Below are 19,908 nucleotides of genomic sequence, written 5' to 3' on the forward strand. Positions count from 1 at the left end.
ACCCCCTCGGGTAACAGGGTGACGGCGAGTGAAACCCTCTCCCTGGGGCCACTGCTCAGCGACGGCTCTCCTTCTCACCCATCACACTTCATTCGGAACCCTGCACGCAGAAGGCGCTTTTTAATAGACGCTGTGGAGTCAAGGAAGCAAGAGAAAGGACCCAGTAAACAGGCAAACCAGGCCATTCCGCCCTCGAGGAATCCACGGGGCGGACAAGCCTGAGCTCAGAGGCCAGAGCGCCGGGTTCGAATCCTGACTCACCCCCGCCCGGGTCTAGAGCAGGGCTCCTCCCTCCACCACAGACACGAGGACCATTCTCCGTGGGGGGCACAAGCACCCCACCCCCAGCTGAGACAACCAAAAACCCTTTGGATACTGTCATGTGTCCCCCGGGGGCAGAATCACCCCCGCTGAGAACCTCTGGGCTAGAAACTTGAAGGTCCCGTACCACAGTCTCTCCATTTATAAAATGCGGACGTACAGTGCCAGGAGGACTGGGGTAACAGTGTAGCATCATCTGGAACAGTACAGCACGTTAAGTGCCCAATAAGTACTATTTGCAGGTCGCTGCTGTCCTGAGGGTCCTGGAAATAAGTGGATCACACCCAAAATGAGAGCAGAGCAACCAACGCGTGAACAAGGCACTGAGAAAGTTTCCAAGATCGACAGTCACTGTCCAAGGAAGTTGGGAAAACTTCCAGAACCTTCCGACAGCAGGGACAGCGCTGAGCTGGGTCCTGAGGTAGGTAAGGACAGAGGGACGGCAGGTGCGGGGGTGGGGAGATGGGAGGAACGGGCTACGTCCTTGGGGAGCTTAACCAAAAGCAAAGCCAAAACCAAAGCTATGCTGTTCACAGGCCGGAAGACAGAGGAGCCGGGACCAAGGAAGCCGGCGCACGTGCTTGCCACGCAGGACAGTCGCTGAGCTGCGCCGCGATGCCTCCAGTCCTTCTGTCCCCGTCCCCTTCCGAGTGGGGTCCCCTGCAGACCCCCGCCAGGCCCCCACGCAGAGCCGTGAGAAGGGGAGATGCCTTCTCCCTGCAAGGACAGGGGGGTCATGTTCCCTGGGGCCTCAGAGCTTCCCTGAGGCCAGAGTGGACTGAAGAAACACAGGGGAGCTGTCGGGGTATTTTTCCAGCATCAAATTCATGAGCTTTTCCTGAAATTAACTGATACCTTCCTTCACCCAGCTCGTCTCCCGTCTGGCAACACAGGAAGCCAGGGTCCTCCGGAGGCCTTGGGCCCCTTCCAGCTTCCCGCCCGCCAGGCCCGAGCTCGGCTTACCAGGGAGCAAGTAATAGAAGCCTGGCGACGACAGCACGGCTTTCACCGCGAATAAATGGGTTCAATTACCTGAACCAAGAGAGCAGGGCTTCAAAGGAAGAAAGGAAGAAAGAGAGGAAGGGGGACCGAGGAAAAATAATCAGTCTGAATCAGTCTTATCTCGGAGGGAAATACATATGATAATTTAGTACCAAAGACATTCAAATTAGCCCCCTGCCAATCAAGACATTTCAGTGGTGATGACACAGTGGGTCATTCCCAGGCATAATTTCTCTAGAAATGACTCTGGCGATGAAAACAAAATTTGAGAACTCTGGAAGTCCTTTCCACCCAATGGGTTGAGGCCTCTTTGGAGGGGATCCAGGGTCCACGGGTCCCTAGCGGCCTCTACTTATCCTGCCCAGACACGGCCCCAAGCTCACATCCGGGACTCCTGGAAGCCAGGACTGCTGCTGCAGCCACGAGACAAGCTGGTGTCCTCGACCGAGGTAGACCCCACCCTTCAGATCCATCTTCAAGATGAAATCACCAGATTCTGGGGGTGCTTAGGGGTGCCCCCCACCAGGTCCCCACCACTACATGTCTCCACCAGGGAGAGGGCCGGTCACCTTGGGGGGCCCACCCGATTGGGCAGGGGTAGGTCCGCTGCGTGCGCTGGCCGGGCATATAGCAGGCACTCAACTAATACTCCTGGAGCGAGTGGACAACTGCTCACTGGCTGACTCCCCGGAGGGCACCAGGCTCTGTCCCGGGGCCCGGGGCTACAGCTTCCCCACTTGAAGCAGGAGTCATCCGCAGAAGCTCTCCCCCATCCAGGCCCCGTGGCAGGGAGGGGGACAGGGACACCAGCCCCGCGGGGGACGCTGCTCCGCTGTGAGGGAGGCCGGCTGTGCTGCGGCTGGCACACCTGGTCAGGCACTCCAGAAGAGGCCGAGGTGCCACCTCAACGCCGTGGAGAGGGAAGGGGAGGAGGGAGAGGACCCCCACCTGCGTGGCACGGCTCCTCGGCACACCCAGAGCCCCCTGATGACTCAGGCGTGGGCTTGGGGGCTGGAGTCGCCTTTGCCTTCCTTCCCGGCTCAGCACCAAGCTCCAGCGTAGCCAGTAATTTAGGGTTAACACTTGAGAGACCGCGGGGAAGAGATCTCCAGAGCTGGACGGGACGGATGGACAGGCAGACAGACACAGACGGGCGAGGGGAGGAGAGACACAGGCAGGCGATCGAGCCTTTCTCGCCGCAGCGGTGCCAGCGGATTATAACCAGGCTGGTGCTCAGACGCGGCAAGCCGGGGCGCACACCCATCTCCCCAGGCTGCCCGACACCCCCCCTTCTGGCTGGGGCTCCTCCCTTCAGATGCAAAGCACCACATGGCCGCCTTCCTCTATCTGTGCTCCCACCCCAGGCTTGCTCCCTTCCTGCCCGATGAATACCTGTTAATCCTGTAAGCCCCGTCCTAGGCTCCATCAGTTGCGCTGCGTCCCACACGCACGGAAACCATTTCTCCAGTGTTTACAACCAAACACGTCAACCGAGGATACAGTCCGCGGAAGACTCTCAAAACCACCTCCGGGACGAATCAGGTCCCACCCAACCTCAGAGAACTTTCCAAAAAGACAGACGGCCACCCTCTGCCACAGTATACTTGTTTGTCAAGTGGGCCGTCCTGCTATGTAACAGGCCATCGAAGATCAAAGCAAGAGCATATGTTTCTGCACTGCTCTCGGCGGGTTTTTTATTTTTAAAAACAACCGTTGGCTGCCTTTAGAGCAATTCATCTTTGTGACAAATCAGGACGTTTCGAGGTAAGTGTATCTTCAAGGCAGAGAAGATGAGAAATTTCTACAGTGACAATGAGGCATAAAAAAACCAACAGTCTTTCCAGACCCAAGTGATCAGCAGCTCACAATTTCTATCCCAGTTATCACACTGTTTTCCAGTAACCAATTAAACTCGAAGTCCGTAATGAACTGCTTTAAATTTGAAGCCACTTATAACAAGCACGTCATTACATACATGCAGATGTTTTAGGTGGCTCTGGCACTATCCTCCTCCTACTGTCCTTATAAAGAGAGTGCCTTAGGTGGCACGGGATCAGTAGAGACCTCGAGGCTGTGCTCAGCAAGTGGCGCCAACGCCCAGGCCCATGGTCCATCCTTTGACCCTGCCTCCGAGGGAAGTGGACAGAGGAAACCACCTGACACCCTCCGACCTGTGGACTGGGGGCCTCGTGTGAAGCAGAGGTGACCCGGGGCCGCCCCACCGCCTGTGCCACCCCGGGACCCGCGAAGGGTGACACGTACCTGTGAAGTCCTCCTGACACTCGCAGGTGTAGCCGCCCTCCCGGCTGCGACACCGGCCGTGGGCACCGCAGGGGCTGGAGTAGCACAGGTCAATCTCGGTCTCGCAATAGTCGCCGGTGAAGCCGGGCGGGCAGCGGCAGCGCAGCCCGTTGACGGGATGGATGGGCCGGAAGAGCACGGTCGGGGAGCTGATGAAGGGGGCCGAGCTGTCGAACTTGAGCACCGACACGCACTTCATGTAGTTCTCGCACGGCTCTCGCAGACAGATGTTGTCGTCGAAGGGCAGGACGCGCTGGGTGGACACGGCCGTCAGCAGCGTCCGGTTCAGGTAGATCTGCTCCTGTAGGTCCTCCGATGGGAAAAACTTGTCCCGGACGCCTCCGGGGAGCAAGGCCGAGAAGGTCACGTTCAGGATGTTGGAGCTGACGTCCGTGTCGTTCTGAATGTTGAAGACGAAGACGGCGTCCTTGGTGGTGGACAGCACCGTGGCCACCCCTTCCACGAAGCGGGCCAGCAGTGGGGACAGGAACTTCTCCTGCGACATGTTCTCCAGGCGCACGGTGATGCTGTTGGTCAGCATGTCGTCCGTGATGACGGTGACCCGCAGGGTGCAGAGCGCCGCCACACTGTGGATGCCGTCTGCGGGACACAAGGGGGCGTCACTCGGGGGCCTGCCTGCCCGGTCCCCACCCCGGCCCGACCGGGAACAACACCCCCGAGCCCCGTGCCCTTCCCCGCCCCACCCATGACCACCACCTTCACCCCACGTCCCAGACCCCCTTCCCCTCCTTCCACACTCGGCTCCCATCACGCCCGTCAAGCTCAGAAGCCCCCAATGGAAACCCCCCAACTGCTCATCAGGGCATCTCAACAACCACCACGATCCAGCCCCCCAGTCTCACACGCTTTGCTCCAGACACGTGGGGACGCAGAGCCCCTGCTTTACCTCCTCTGCACCTGTTCCAGCCACTAGGTGACCCTGCCCATCCCCCAGCCCAGTTCAGACCCCACAGTGTCCAGCACGGTCCAGCCCAGGTACGGCCTTGTCTTGTGCAATGCTGGCGGCTTCCCCGCTCTTAGCTGTGACTGACTTATCTCCAGGCGCCCAGCACACAGGACAGGACAGCACGTGCTGCCTCAGAGAGACACACGAGAGGATGCTGCATCTCAGCCAGCACAGGTGAACCGCTCACGGAACGAGCCACGTAGGACGTGGGGACTGGAAAGGGTGGAGTATTGGGTTACCAGGTTGAGCACACCATAGGTTCCGAGCCCAGAACCAGAGGAGCTGTCCAGGGGCCGCCACAGGAGCTCTGCTCACGATGGCCACAGGGCAGCAGCATCACCTCCAGGGCAGCCCTGATAGATGCAGCCATGCTGCCCAGAGGGCCTTCACCTGCCTCCCAGTGCCCGGCCCCCCAAATGTGCTCTGGGACCCGAGAAAAACCTGGCAAAGTTCACATCCTTCTGGCTCAGCTCAGATCCGTGTCCCTGCAGCCCTGATGGATCCCCCCACGAGCACACCCACCCCAGTTTCCATGAGGCGTCTGGGCAAGCCCGTGAGCCCCCAGCGGGTCCCACCCCTCTCGAAGCTGTAGCCCGAAAGGCAGGCTTATTTCCAGCTTACTTCCGGGAAGCTGGAGGAAAGTCTTAGGACCACTGAGAGGATGCATTCAGGTGACACCACTTGGAGGCCATCTTGTCACTCTGGACCCAGCACAGTCCCCACCAAGGCACAAGCTTGCAGGGAGCCCTCAGAACAACGGGGAGCGGAGCGCAGAAGCTTCTGCGCCTGGGACTGTTTGCCTCAGACGCAGGAGCCATAAGCCACTTTTGGCGGGGGACGCCGCGCGCCACAAAACTTGTCCAGACAATGGAGAAACATAACTGCTCCTCAAGTCACAGCACATTCAGGGGCAAACCTGAGATTCCGAGGGATTCTGAGAACCAGCATCACCCCATTTGAGAGGTGACAAAAACTGAGACCCTGGGGGGCTTCCCTGGTGGCGCAGTGGTTGAGAGTCCGCCTGCCGATGCAGGGGACACGGGTTCGTGCCCCGATCCGGGAAGATCCCACGTGCCGCGGAGCGGCTGGGCCTGTGAGCCATGGCCGCTGAGCCTGCGCGTCCAGAGCCTGTGCTCCACAACGGGAGAGGCCACAGCAGTGAGAGGCCCACAATCCGCACAAAAAAAAAACAACAAAAAAAAACTGAGACCCTGGGAAGTCAAGTTTCACACCCACGAACACACGCTTGGTGGAGGGGGGCCCTGGCTTCCCCCCAGTAATTACGACCATCGCCTAGCAGGTCAGGCACCGAGCATTACTGTTCCATCTGGTCCTCACGATAACCTGGCAAAGCCATATTTTTTTTTTCTTTTTTTTCTTTTTTTTTTTCTTTTTTTTGGCTGCACGGCTCGCAGGATCTTAGTTCCCCGGCCAGGGATTGAACCCAGGCCCCCGGCAGTGAAAGTATGGAGTCCTAACCACTGGACCACCAGGGAATTCCCTGGAAGGACCAAATCTGAAAGAGGAAATAATATTTGTATGACCTCGTTGTGGGGAGGGCGCCCCAAAGGCCGGTGTAAAACCCAGAGGCCGGCGAGGTGTGGGCTCAGCTCTGTGTGCAGCTCCCGCAGAGCAGAAGGTGGATGCTGAGACCGTATCTGCTGCTCGCATACAAAGGACCGTTACTCAGCCGTAAAAGGGAATGAAATTGGGAACTGGAGAGACGTGGATGGACCTAGAGACTGTCATACAGAGTGAAGTCAGAAAGAGGAAAACAAGTATCATACATTAACGCATATATGTGGAATCTAGAAAAATGGTACAGATGAACCGGTTTGCAGGGCAGAAATAGAGACACATATGTAGAGAACAAGCATATGGACACCAAGGGGGGAAAGCAGGGGTGGGGGGGTGGGATGAAGTGGGAGATTGGGATTGACATATATACACTAATATGTATATAATAATAACTAATAAGAACCTGCTGTATAAAAAAATAAATAAAATAAAATTCAAAACCAAACAAAACAAAGGGCCAGTGGCTGGAATAAGTAATGAGGAAGAGAGATTACGGCAAAAGGTGGCACAGCCCATACGGCACGAAGCCTCAGAGATAGCACCACCCTCCTTCCCTCCCCCACACGCCAGCTACACCCAGGCAACAGGGCACATTTATTCACACTGCGGCCACAGCAGTCGTCCTAAAACACTGGAATGTCCTGAAACGTCCTAAAACACTGTGGCCACAGCACTCATCCTAAAACATCACACCACTCCCTTGGGGCCCCCAAAGGCACCCAGGATAAAACCCATACTGCCTACCCTATCTTATGGTCCTATGTGGTCCGTCCCCGTCACCCTCCTGTGTCTTAGAGACACCTCGCTGCCCCAGGGCCTTTGCACACTTCATCTTCCTCCTGGAACACCGCCCTCCTTGTCGCCAGTGGCTGCTCCCGGGGCCACCCGGGTCTCAGCTGCATGTCCCTCATCAGAGGGGCCCTCCGCATACCCCATGCTCTGCCACAACCTCACTTTAACTCCCTCACAGGAGCGGCCGCAAGCTGCCTTTTATTTGTTCATATCTGTCTCTCTCCCCGCAGTGAACCCATGAGGACCAAGAACTTGTAGGTCTTTTTCCTGCTGCGCCCGTCACTTCTAGAACAGTCCCTGGCACTCAGAAGCTCCTGGATAAACATTCAGGGAAGGGAGGGAGGGAGGGGAGAGTCCCTCTTCCAGTGGCATCTCTTTAACCCCAAGACTGACACTGACACAAACAGCATCAGAGCCTCCATTTTTCCATCTAAGCTATTTTTCTGTGGGTGTTTCTTTTCTCTTTTTTTTTTTGCGAAGGCCCATTACAATAATATAGGATATTGTTTGTTTCCTGGTGGCAGCTGTTAAGAAACAACCTTTTAATCTTAAACCACACACAAATTTGTTCTGGTCCAAGATTCGAGGGTCATGCTGATTTTAAGCTCCAAGTTCAGGCCGTCTGGGCATGCTCCAGGCTCTTCTGCCCACTCCCTCCCCGGGGATGGGGAGGGAGCCCAGGAAGGCACGGCATGGAGGAATGCCCAGGAACAAGGAACCACGTAATGACCAGAAAATAGCATTAAATATTAACTCACGTCCAACGTGCTGCAAAATATAATACGCACCTGACTGCTAATTTTACTGTTAATTTCTTTCAAGACCGTGGACCGTCCTGGACTACCAGGTCCTGGAGACAATGAACACGCTCTGTGCTTAACTCATCTGGGTTGGATTTCTAAGTCGCCACGAGCACAAATGCAACTACCCATCAACAGGGAGCCGCTGAAATAAAGGACGGCTGTTCTCCCCCTGTAGCTCGGCTCAGCGAAACCCGCTAGGTGACACTCGCCTCCGCTGGTGTCACGGCAGATCCAGACAACGTGATGTTAAAGGGGAAAGTCAGTCACTTTCCACACGGAACAAAAAAATACGTTTGCACACAAATCCAGAGTGCCGTCGGCAGGGACAGCAAAAGCTTCAGGGCTGACGGTGATTCTCTCTGGGTCGCTGACTTTGCTTTTCAATAAACTTTTTATTTTGGAGCAGTTCTAGATTAACAGAAAAATTGCGAAGACAGTGCAGAGCGGTCCCGTCTACCCAGCACCCAGGTTCCCCTGCCATTAATACCATTGTGACGTCAGCGTGGGGTATTTGTTAGAATGAATGAAGCGATACGGACACATTATTAACTGAAGTCCGTAGGCCACTCATACTTCCTTGGTTTTACCTACTGTCCTTTCTCTGTCCCAGGACCCCACATGACATGAGTCGTCCTGTCTCCTTGCTCCTCCGGCTGTGACGGACTTTCTCAGACTTTCCTTGTTTCTGATGGACCCTGACGGCTTGGAGAAGTACTGGTCGGGAATGTTGCTGACATTTAGGTCATTTTCGCTTCTTCCCCTAAACTTTCTTGTATCGTTTTATTCTCCTGCCCGAGCACCCATTAGGTTTATCACTTAGAAAAGGCTGTTTTCATTTTGGAAAACATGGAGCTCACCCAGGGCTCCCCGCAACCTCTGCTGTACGCACTTCGTCCGTGGCTGGAAACAACAGCGCCGGAACCAACGCCTCCAAACCGGGCCAGCAGTTTCCACCGCTTTCCCTAGGAACGGTGAGTCACTTCATTGTCCCTAAGTCACCGCGGGAAAGAGGCAGAACAGATGGCAGAGCGGGGCTGTGGGGTGCCCACCGGCAGGTGCTTCCCACAAAACCCCCGACGGTGCAGGTGAGGGGGGCTTCGCAGGTCTTCACGGAGGGTGGGGCCAGTCCACGCGTCCAGCTCTGGTCAGAGGACAGCCGTCGTCTACAATCTCATCCCTGTGGTCCACTCAGCCCTGGGGGTCTCAGTGCCCAAGGAGCTGGTGGCCCACAAGGAGGCAAGGGACACAGCCGAGTTTGCAAGAGGCAAGACAGGAGGACCCCAGGAGGCAGCGGGGAGGGCAGGGTCCACGGAGGAATGGACATTGGCACACAGTGGAGTGCAACCATCTTCCCAGCACAAAATGCGAAAAAACAGCAAGGGCTGGCCACTCGGTGGCGGGAGGCTGTGTCAGTCCTGGGGCTGCACCACAGCCCGAGGCTCACATAACTGATCCTCTCACAGCCTGGAGGCCAGAAGTCCAAGATCAAGTGTCAGCAGGGTCGGCTCCACGTGGGGTTCGGAGGGAGAATCCATCCCGTGGCTCTGTCCCAGTGTCCAGTGGCTGCTGGCGGTCCTTGGTATCCCCAGCTGGAAGATGCCTCACTCCCGTCCCTGCCTCATCATCACGCGGCCTCTCCCCACGTGAGTCTGTGCCCAAATTCCCTTCTAAAAAGGTCACCAGTCGTTGGATCAGGATCCGCCCGAGTCCAGGAGGTGTCAATGCTTAGCTCGATCACATCTGCTCAGATCCAACCTCCAAATAACACCTATGCTGAGGTTCCAGGGGGCCGTGAACTTGGGGGGACACTACTCCACCCCGGATGGGGATGTGGGTTGGTGGAGACAAGGCCACGGGGGCAGGGGAAGGTCCTGTGACGCTGCCGCCTCCTGGACCCTTGGCGTAGGGCAGTGGGGGGTGGACGCGGGGGAAACGTCCATGGTGTAGACCTCGCTGACCCGGACGGTGCCCCACCACTGCCCGCAGCGGCTCCGCACCGACACCTTCCACGGTGCCGCCCCTCCAGTCCTTGTCACAGCCTGCGAGGGACACCTCTGCTGGTCCTGCACAGATGAGGACACCAAGGCACAAGGGAGCTGACCAGCAGGCCCGGCCGAGGTCACTCGGGCAGCAAGTGGCAGGCCCAGACCGACTGAGCCCGAGCCCCTCCAACGTTGGGCAGAGGGTCCAGAGGACTGCGGTCCTGGCTCGGAGGGTCCACATGGAAAGAGGCCGGCTTCTGACCCGTTATACACCTGCAGCCTTGGGGACAACGCGGTGAGGCAGGGCCACCAGCAGTTGGAGATGAAGCGGTGCCAGGAGGGACCAGCACCCCTCACCAGCGTCTTGGTCACCCCACTCCACACGCACCGTGGTCTAAGGTGGGGGGCATCTCCGTCTCCTACCGCCAGCGCCCTGCCAGGCCTGGCTGGCACAGCCCGTGACGGCGCAGTAGGCCGGCTGCGGCCACATCCACTGGGCACTGTTTGCCGTCCAGCCGGTTTGACACAAAGGCTGCCCTCCTGCCCCCTCCCGGGCCTCACCAGGGGCAGGGAGTGCCTGCTGGCCAGGGTGGGTACTCTGAAGTGGTTTCCTTCCCGGGAACAGGGTGATGGGGGTTCAGGCCGCAGTAGGGCAAATGCTGGTGTCAGGCCTGGCGGGCACGCTGGCCTCAGAAGACGCTGCTTATCCTGGCCGCTCCAGGGAGGAGGGGCCTCAGGTCTGAAGGGGAGGGCCCCACTCAAGCACCAGCATCTCAGGCAAATCAGACGATGCACTTGCTCTCGACACATCTACGGTCCCCCCTTCCCTGTCCCCGCGCACGCCGGGACCTCGCCGACAGTGGCAGCCCGCGCCTTGGGTTTCTCCTCCTTTGGAACCCATGTCCTCGCCCTGTAATTTCTACCATCGTCTCCCCTCAAGTTGCTGGAGGCGGGGTCCTCACAGCCCCTCCCCTGCAGGCCCCAGGCAGCCCCCCAAAGCCCACCCCCACCCAGGAGCCTGGGCCTGGGGGACGCTCCCCGACACAGAGCTCATCCCCTAACTCCTGTTTCGGGGGACGTTCCCTCCTACAGGGACCCGAGCCTGGGCCCGCTGCACCACGCCCTCCACCTCAGTATCTGAGTCCCTCGGCCACTCTTCCTTCACCTGAAGTGACCTCGAGCCCCCCCACCCTGACTCCTCCCCCGGCCCCCTCCTCCAGCTGTGACCTACTTTGCATCCACACCCCACTCAAAGGAGGAGCCAGGCCTGGGGTCCAGGCGTCAGTGGGGACCCCAACCTGCCTTGCGGGGGGCACCCGGGCCAGTCCCCTCAACCTGGCACCCGCTGGTCAACCACAACAGCTCGCGGGGGGGACTTCCCTGGCAGTCCCGTGGTTAAGACTCCGCGCTTCCAAAGCAGGGGGCGCGGGTTGGATCCCTGGTCGGGGAACTAAGATCCCGCATGCCATGCAGCGCGGCCAGAAAAAAAAAGAGAGAGAGAGAAAGACAGCTCAGGGGACTCAGGACCAGGCAGCACGTACAAGCCACCCGTCCGGGGTCCCGGCCTCGCCACCAGTCACTCACTGCACACGATGCATCTAGTTTACACGTGAAAACGAACGCCCTAGCCCATCCCAGGGGCTCTGAGGCACACACGGGGCTCTTTTAAACACCGAACGCCGGCTCCCTGCTGGAAGGGCGATGCCCCTCGCCAGGGGTGTCCCGTCCAGGACCCTCGCCTCCGCTGCCCCTCCTGAGAATCGCAGCGGCGGCAACAGCGCCCTTCCTCCCTGCGTCCCCAGCGGCCACGTGCACGGGTCCTCCTACTTCCGCTGTGACATCAAGAGGATGAAACGGGAGGCTGGGCCCATGTCCCCACAGCCACGGACGCACCCACGCACAGCAGCTTCAGGTGAGCTGTGTGCAGAACACCCAGCCCCCCCAGCTGCGCCCGACAGATGATCCCACACACCATGTCAGGGGATCCCAGTGCCAGAAACATCTTCAGGAAGGAGGAAAATGACACGTTAGGTATATTTTTGTGACGGGGCCATGTCACGACCCCTCCCCAGTCCTGACCTCGTGCCTGGTCTCCCCCTTAACTTGGTCAGGGACTTCTAGGAGCAAGCCCTGCTCGGCCCATCTGTAAGGGGAGCAGCAGCAAGGGCACCCCCGACGAGGATGCCAGGAAAACCCCCGAGACACTGGGCAGGAACAGCCGGCCTCAAGCACTCAGAAAGCACTCGATCAACTCTCCACGCGGCTACCATTCTTAGTTACCACCCCAAATAAAATATAACCAGGTGCAAGGAACTTGCCATGGCCGTAAGGAGCCAGGAGGGAAAGAACAAACCCCATCTGAACGTGGGCCCAGGCCTGGCTGCAGGGTCCCCTCAAGTCATCCCAAAGCTGGGACATCACTGCTCCACTCAAATGGCAACGCGGGCTTCCCTGGTGGCGCAGTGGTTGAGAGTCCACCTGCCGATGCAGGGGACACGGGTCCGTGCCCCGGTCCGGGAGGATCCCACATGCCGCGGAGCGGCTGGGCCCGTGGGCCTGCACATCTGGAGCCTGTGCTCCTCAATGGGAGACGCCACAACAGTGAGAGGCCCGCGTAAGGCAAAAAAAAAAAATGGCAAGGCACACACAGGCACCAGGAAGCCCACGCGCGGGTAAAGGATGAGCAATTTGATGTTAGGCTTTAAAATATCTACAGCTTCAAATCCACAGTCATTGAAATTAAATATGTGATTTGATCTTGCCACACTGTTCTGTTTCCGAGCACGCTTATGGACCCAGCATCCTTCCTCCCCTCCAAAATTATAAAATTCTAGCAATGACAAGAAATTATTCTCTCCCAAGATATGGAGAGAGGAGAAGAAGCTACATCCCAGACCCCCAGGATCAAGTGAGTCAAATACGCACGAGACACATTAGGAGATGCCTAGCCTCGGGAAGCATGAGGCCTGGGGAGACCTCACAAAGGAGGGGGATCCCGGCACCGGCTACGATGCGGATGAACCCCAGGACAGGGAGCTGAGCAAGAGAAGCCAGTCACAGACAGACAGATACCGTGTGATCCCACGGAGATGGGGTGTCCAGAGCGGTCAGCCTCACAGAGACAGAGAGCAGACAGTGGGTGCCAGGGGCTTGGGGAGGGATATCGGGGGTTAGTGTTTAATGGGGACAGAGTCTCAGTTCTGCAAGATGAACAAGTCCAGGAGACGGACGGTGGTGATGGTCACACAACGGGGTGAACGGACTTAACGCCACGGACCTGTGCACCTAAAAACGGTTAAATGGCAACTCTGATGTTATGTAAATTTTACTACAATGATAAATAAAAACATGAGTCCATAAATAAACATAAAGGGAGAATGAAGAAATGAGAAAACAAGCTTCCTTCTCTTGTCACTCCCACTTTTGTTATTTACTCTAAAATTGCCTGATAGAGGATAACATTGATTCAGCAATGCGCTCTCCTAACGTCACGCATGCAATAAAGCTGGTACCCCAAGGCCGAAGTTGGTATCGAATGCAGTATTCCACACCATTGAGTTGTTCCATGAGAAGCAGCTCGTCGTGTCCATGCTGGATGGAACCTTCTGGAAGGCTGAAGTTGTACCAGGCCTCACTCCCAGCCGAGTGCTGGGAGCAGAATGGCCTTTGCCTTCAGAGCCGGGCGCCGCCTTCTGACCCGCAATGATGGTGAAGACGCTGCGTTACTGCTCAGGGGGAGCTAGAGCCACCACCAGCTGTTTACACCGTCAACTAAACACTGCGAAAGAAACCAGCACATGCCCGCAGTGAAAACACACCGGCCACCGCCGGCTCCGATGGGATCACACCAAGAGTTTCGTCAGGGACCTTTGTCGTTCCTGGTTTTTGTTTGATTTCAAGTACTGGCTGAACAATACGTAGGCATCGCTGGCCGAACGGAACCCAGAAGTCTGATCTCACCACACTCCTTGTTGGGAACTCGCGGTGATCACCAGGCCTGACCCGGGGGCTGTGTTAGGATCCGGAGGACAAAAGCAGTGATGCAGGGGCTCTGGCGTCAGGGCGGGCCCCCTCCACCGCGGGCGGCAGTGTGGACGCTCAGGGGCTGGCGGGGGCTAACTTGAGGCCTGGGGCCGGCCCAGGCGCTAGAGGATGCCAAGCAGCGCCCCAATGCCATTTAGTCACCCCTCCCCATCCCCAGCTGTCACAACCACAAACGTCTCCAGACACTGCTGGGGACACAATCGCATCCAGGTGACAACACAAAGGTTTCTGGACTCATCCTCCGGCTTGAGACTCTTGGGAAGAACCAGGAGCCTGGGCAGCAGCTGGGCTCGGGGTTCCGCACCCCGTGGCTGCCAGGCCGGCCCGGGGGCTCCATGCCTCCTGCAGTGCGGCTGGGGCTTCCCTCCGCCGTCGGGGCCAACAAGGAGCCCGTCCAGCCTCACTTTTCCCTGCCAGAGCCAGAAAGGCCACCCTTCTGCTCTGTCCTAGGAAAACGGGCAAAGTTCCCCGAGGCAAAGACTTAAGCCCAAAGTGGATTTAAAAGAACTAGCGATCGGCCTGCCCTGCTGGCACGATCACATGGCCCCAGGCACCTGCCGAGGGACACTCTCATGTCCTTCGGCCCCGGGCAGGTCCAGGAGCGGCTGTCAGTCCAAGAGAGCTGTGGGCGGTAAAGAGCGACTTTTTTTTTTTTTTTTGCGGTAGGCGGGCCTCTCACTGCTGTGGCCTCTCCCGTTGCGGAGCACAGGCTCCGGACGCGCAGACTCAGCGGCCATGGCTCACGGGCCCAGCCGTTCCACGGCATGTGGGATCTTTCCGGACCGGGGCACGAACCCGCGTCCCCTGCATCGGCAGGCGGACTCTCAACCACTGCGCCACCAGGGAAGCCCAAAGAGCGATTTTTCACAAATGCACCAACTCAACCCAGCCTGCGGGCTGCTGAGCCCAGGGGCCCTGCTGGGTCCCCCAGGCCTCTTCAGTCACTGCAAGCAGCCCACAGCCAGCCCAGGGACACAGGAGGGCCAAGCACCAGTCTGGAACATTCCAGGCTCCGGCTTCAAAAGTGCCACCTGCCACCCAGCTGGGCAGAGGCCACCAAGCTCCTGCAGCCGCCTGGACGGTCGGAGCGGCAGGTGACCCGGGCAGCCCTGGCACGTGACCTTGGGTAAGGTGGTAAGTACACCATGTGCCATTTCTCCTCCTTCTCTCCTCGGCTGGAGGGGGCCCTGCACATGCGCACCTGCAGGCACGGTTCAAGAACGCTCCCTGGGCTTCATTTAGTTCTGGAAGTTTCCAATTCTCCAACACTGCACATGGACTCTTGTTTGGCCTTGACCTCGTGCTCGCCGACAGCGCCTCTGCCATCCTGACTATCTCCAGGAACCACTGGTGACAGATGCCCTCCCCCCCTGCCCCCCGCACAGCTCCTCTAGAACAGTGGCTTCTGGAGAAAACCCGCAGTCTGGGCCTGGAAGTGTCGCCCGTCACCCGGCGGGACAGACGCCATCGAGGCTCCTCAACCAGAGGAGGCCCCGCCTTTGGGGAGACGCTTCCTCTGATGGCAGAGAAGAGAGTGAGAGAAAGAGGAGTGATGACGGACACCAGGTCACAGAGGTGCCACGCTGCCAGCTGTGAAGGCGGCGGAAGGGGCCCCAAGTCGGGGGTGGAGGTGCCTCTAGCTGCCGGAGAAGCCCGGAAGCAGGGTCCCCCCGAGCCTCCAGAAAGGAGCGCAGCCCTGCCACAGCGTGCTTGCATCCCGGTGAGACCGTGTTGAGCTTCCAACCTAGCGAATGGTGAGAGAGTAAATCTGGGTTATCTCAAGCCACCGCGCTTGTGGCGATCTGTTACAGCAGCAACGGAAGACCTCATTCTGTGAGCTTACCATAACCTTGATACCAAAATCACACCAGGAGAGCGCAAGGAAGAAAAAGTACAGGCCACATCACTCGTGAACGTAAAGGCAACAATTCTTAAAAAAGGAAAACGAAAACTACATCTAATGATGTATAAAAAAAACAATGTATCAAGCCCAGATTGGATTTATCTCACGAATTTAATGTTTGAAAAGGTATTAACATAACACCACCCTTAAAAAAAAGAACGCATATTTGAACCTCAATAAATACAGGAAGAGATTCAGTACAATTCCTCAATCACTCATAATAAAGATGCTTGGCAAACAATGAAGAGACAGGTCCTTCCTTAAAATGGGGAAGGCATCTCTCAACGTCCAACAGCAAACATCACACTGAACGGTGGTGCCCACTACGTCCTTTTCCAAGTTGTACTGAAGGCCGAATCCGTGCAATGGGAACGAATGAATGGGAAAAGATATCATATCATTCTTCATAGATCATATGACCAGCAACATAGAGAACTCCACAGGCTCTACAGGCAACTTGTCAGCATGCACCACAGTGTTCAACAAGGTGGCTAAAACTCAAGACAGAAAAATCAAACACGTTTCCTATACCAGTCTCATGAAATGTAATTTTAAAAATCTCATTCACGGTAGAGCAAAAATACGCTGGGCTTAAGCACAGATCTAATAGAAGACAGAGAAGCCCTTTATCAATAAAAAGATTAAATTAAAAAAACGATTATTGGCAGAAATGAAGACAAGCCATCCATATTCACTGAAGGAAGAGCCAGTGTGGAAAGGGTAGCAGCTCTCCTCAAACTGACTTAAAGATTCACTGCCGTTCTTAACAAGATCCCTACAGGGTCCTTCATAGAACTGGCAAGAGAGTCTCTAATCCGCATGGAAGACGCCAGGCCAGGAAAAGGCAGGCACAGGCCTGAGAAACAGGGGAGCGGGACAGCTTGTAGGAGATGCGACTGCTCGTCCGAGTCTACAGAAACAAGAGGGGATTGACGCGGAGCAACCTACAGACCCATGGGCAGGAGAGAGCCCAGAAACAGACCCACGTGTACATGAAAATGTGACATGTCACAGAGCTGGCTGCTGGGAGAGAGGAATATTCCATAAATGGGCCCGAGACCGTCTGTAGGGAGGACAAAATGACACTGGATCCCTGCCTCACACTGAACACAAAAAGCAATGCCAGGGAATTAAGGACTTCAATGTGAAAGGCAAAACCTATTTTAGAAGAGACTGTACAGAACTACTGTTTACGATCTGAGGCAGGTAAGGATCCCTCAAGACATGAGGCATGATCTTAAAGGGAAGAAAGGTATAATTTTGACATTAACCAGAAGAACTTTACAAAGAACCTGATTTTACAAATTAAGAACAAGAACAAACTGGAACATATTTGGTCCTGAAACAAATACGAAGATGCTCAACATCATTAGCAACCTGAGAAACGCAAATCGAAACCACAGTGAGATACCAATTTACACCCACCAGATGGGCCAAAGTTAAGAAACCGGACACCAGCAAGTGACGGCAAGCACGAGGGAGGAATGGCTGTTCGCTGCTGGTGGAAAAGGTGAATTGGTCCAGTCGCTCGGCAGAACCCTGGAGTCCCCTAACCCTCCCGTGCCTGACGGGCAGCAACTCCCAGGGGAATCACCCCAGGGGAAGCCATGCCCTTGTGGGCCAGGAGGTGCACACAGGATATGCGAGCAGCAGAACAGATCAAGAGTGGAACGTTCACTGGATGAAATACCACGCAACAGTGAGAATGAACCAACTACAGCGTAGCACGCCAATGTGGGTGCTGAGGGGAAGGGGCAGGCCGTCAAGGAAGACACACAGCCTGGTGCCTGTATACAGACACAGACACAGCCTAACGAGACAGGTCCAGATCCTTTATCCGAAACCCTTAGGACCAGGCGGTTCTGGAATTCAGAATGTTTTGAATGCGGAAAGTTATCAACAGTGCCTATTCCATCTTATGTAACAGCAGACTCCACCATCAGATGTATAACGCTCCTGTAGTACCGCGTGTGGATATTCACACGAACCAGGATAAAAACTGTCAATAATCCGGACGGGCTTCCCTGGTGGCGCAGTGGTTGAGAGCCCGCCTGCCGATGCAGGGGACGCGGGTTCGTGCCCCGGTCCGGGAGGATCCCACATGCCGCGGAGCGGCTGGGCCCGTGAGCCATGGCCGCTGAGCCTGCGCGTCCGGAGCCTGTGCTCTGCAACGGGAGAGGCCACAACAGTGAGAGGCCCGCGTACTGCAAAAAACAAAAACAATCTGGGACTTCCTGGGGGTCCAGTGGTTAAAACTCTGTGCTTCCACTGCAAGGGGTGCGGGTTTGATCCCTGGTCGGGGAACTATGATCCCACACGCTGTGCAGCGCAGCCAAAAACAGAAAATGTCAACAATCTCATGCTGGTGTGGGTTACGTTTTGCTGCCAAGTGAAGTTTTACAAAATTGACTTTGGTTTTCAGAGCTTTTGGATTTTGGAAAAGCAGCTGAGGGCTACAGACCGGCGTACTGACATCTAGGACCACATGCCATGGAGTCAAAACGAAAAGCGAGGTGACACACAGAGGGCTTCGGGGACACGGAAGGGTCTACCACACACGTGTGTTTGTTACTGTCCTTTATTATTTCATACGTTTGAACTGTTTCAAAACAATAATAAAAATTCTGTAAGTGAAATGGGAGTGGGAGAGGGGGTGATTGAAAGGGGGAAAGAGGCAGGCCGGAGGTTTCTGGCTTGAATGGGGATCATGTTCCCAGACAGGAAACTCGGGAGGAAGGTGAGGTTTTCTCTCTGTCTGGGGCGTGATGGGATTGAAGAACGTGTGGTTTAAAAAATGGCGAGGGCCTCCCTGGTGGCGCAGTGGTTAGGAATCCGCCTGCCAATGCAGGGGACACGGATTCAAGTCCTGGTCCGGGAAGATCCCACACGCCGCAGAGCAACTAAGCCCGTGCGCCACAACTACTGAGCCTGCGCTCTAGAGCCCGTGAGCCACAACTACTGAGCTCACGTGCCACAACTACTGAGCCTGCGCTCTAGAGCCCGTGAGCCACAACTACTGAAGCCCGCACACCGCAAGGAAGAGTAGCCCCCGCTCATCACAACTAGAGAAAGCCCGCAAGCAGCAACAAAGACCCAACGCAGCCAAACATAAATAAATAATTAATTAGGAAAAAAAATGGCGACAAATGCGCTGACACCCTGCCACCCACAGGTGAGACCAGTGTCCCTTTCCTCTGGAATCTGGGGGGGCCTGGGATGGCTTCAACCAATATAAGAGTGAGGAATGCCACTGAGCGACCCCTGGGTCACAAAAAGCCCCACGTTCCACGCTGCCGAGACAATCCCCCTCTGCCACCCACCGCCGCCGTGACCCTGCGAAAGCTCCTTGGTTTCCTCACCAGTGAAGCCAAGATGGCGGGCTCTCCTGCCCCAAGAGGCCCATGAGGACCGTGGAGCCACACGAGCCTTTGTTCTCATGACCGATGATGTCCTTTGCTTCTCCCACAGCTCAGATTCTGCTACGCCAGTGACGAGGGACGTGGGACCCGGGGAGGCCCAGGACACCCAGCCTTCAGGGAAGAAGCCAGGGAGCCTCCGGTCGTCTCTGCTGCTCTGCACGAGTGCTTTCCAGAGAGCAAATAATCATTAACTGCAGAGGCTTAACGAGGAGAGGGTGTGCGAGGATCTCTAATACCAATAATTTGTACCTATTTAAGAGCAAATGTGCTGCAACAAAGGCGGCTGCAAGCAACAGCATCGGACTGTGTCCTTTGCCGCCAGGTAAAAAAGCACAGCTGAGCACAGGGTGCGTGAACAGACAAAAAGCAGGAGTTTTCCCACACCTGTGGCCCCCAGACCCGGCCTGGCTTCCCGACACACCTGTGGGCCCCAGACCCTGCCTGGCCGAGCGGACATACCTGTGGCCCCCAGACGCAGCCCGGCTCTGACACCCCCGTAGAGAGGGCCCTCAGCCCAGAAACCCAGGGGAATAAGGCAAGAGAGAGGGAGCGGCAGTGATGGGGACCTGGGCAGGGTGTGGGGCGTCCACACGGCCCCTGGCTGCTGGGCCCCTGCAGGGGGCGGGGCCGTCCCTCCAGCCCAGCCCACGGTAGCAGCTGCCGCCGGCTTAGCCTTCCTCAAGGCACGGAGGGCAGAGCATGGCTGGGGGCGAGAGGGGTCACCCTCCTGGCCCCTACTGTCACCCCACTCAGGGAGCCTTAAGTCCCTCGCAGAACAATTTCAGTGAAACCGCTT

At 56.7% G+C, this 19,908-nt stretch overlaps 1 protein-coding gene across 1 annotated transcript in view; it reads right to left on the minus strand.

Annotated features, from left to right (window-relative positions):
• Positions 1-19,908, minus strand: part of CELSR1 (cadherin EGF LAG seven-pass G-type receptor 1) — a 149,752-nt gene that overhangs the window by 90,839 nt on the left and 39,005 nt on the right. The window contains exon 2 of the mRNA XM_060025826.1: positions 3,586-4,224. Coding sequence (XP_059881809.1) covers positions 3,586-4,224 — 639 coding nt within the window. The remainder of the gene's footprint in view (positions 1-3,585; positions 4,225-19,908) is intronic.

This window comes from Delphinus delphis, chromosome 11, assembly GCF_949987515.2.
Source record: "Delphinus delphis chromosome 11, mDelDel1.2, whole genome shotgun sequence".
In the NCBI taxonomy this organism is placed as follows: Eukaryota; Metazoa; Chordata; class Mammalia; order Artiodactyla; family Delphinidae; genus Delphinus; species Delphinus delphis.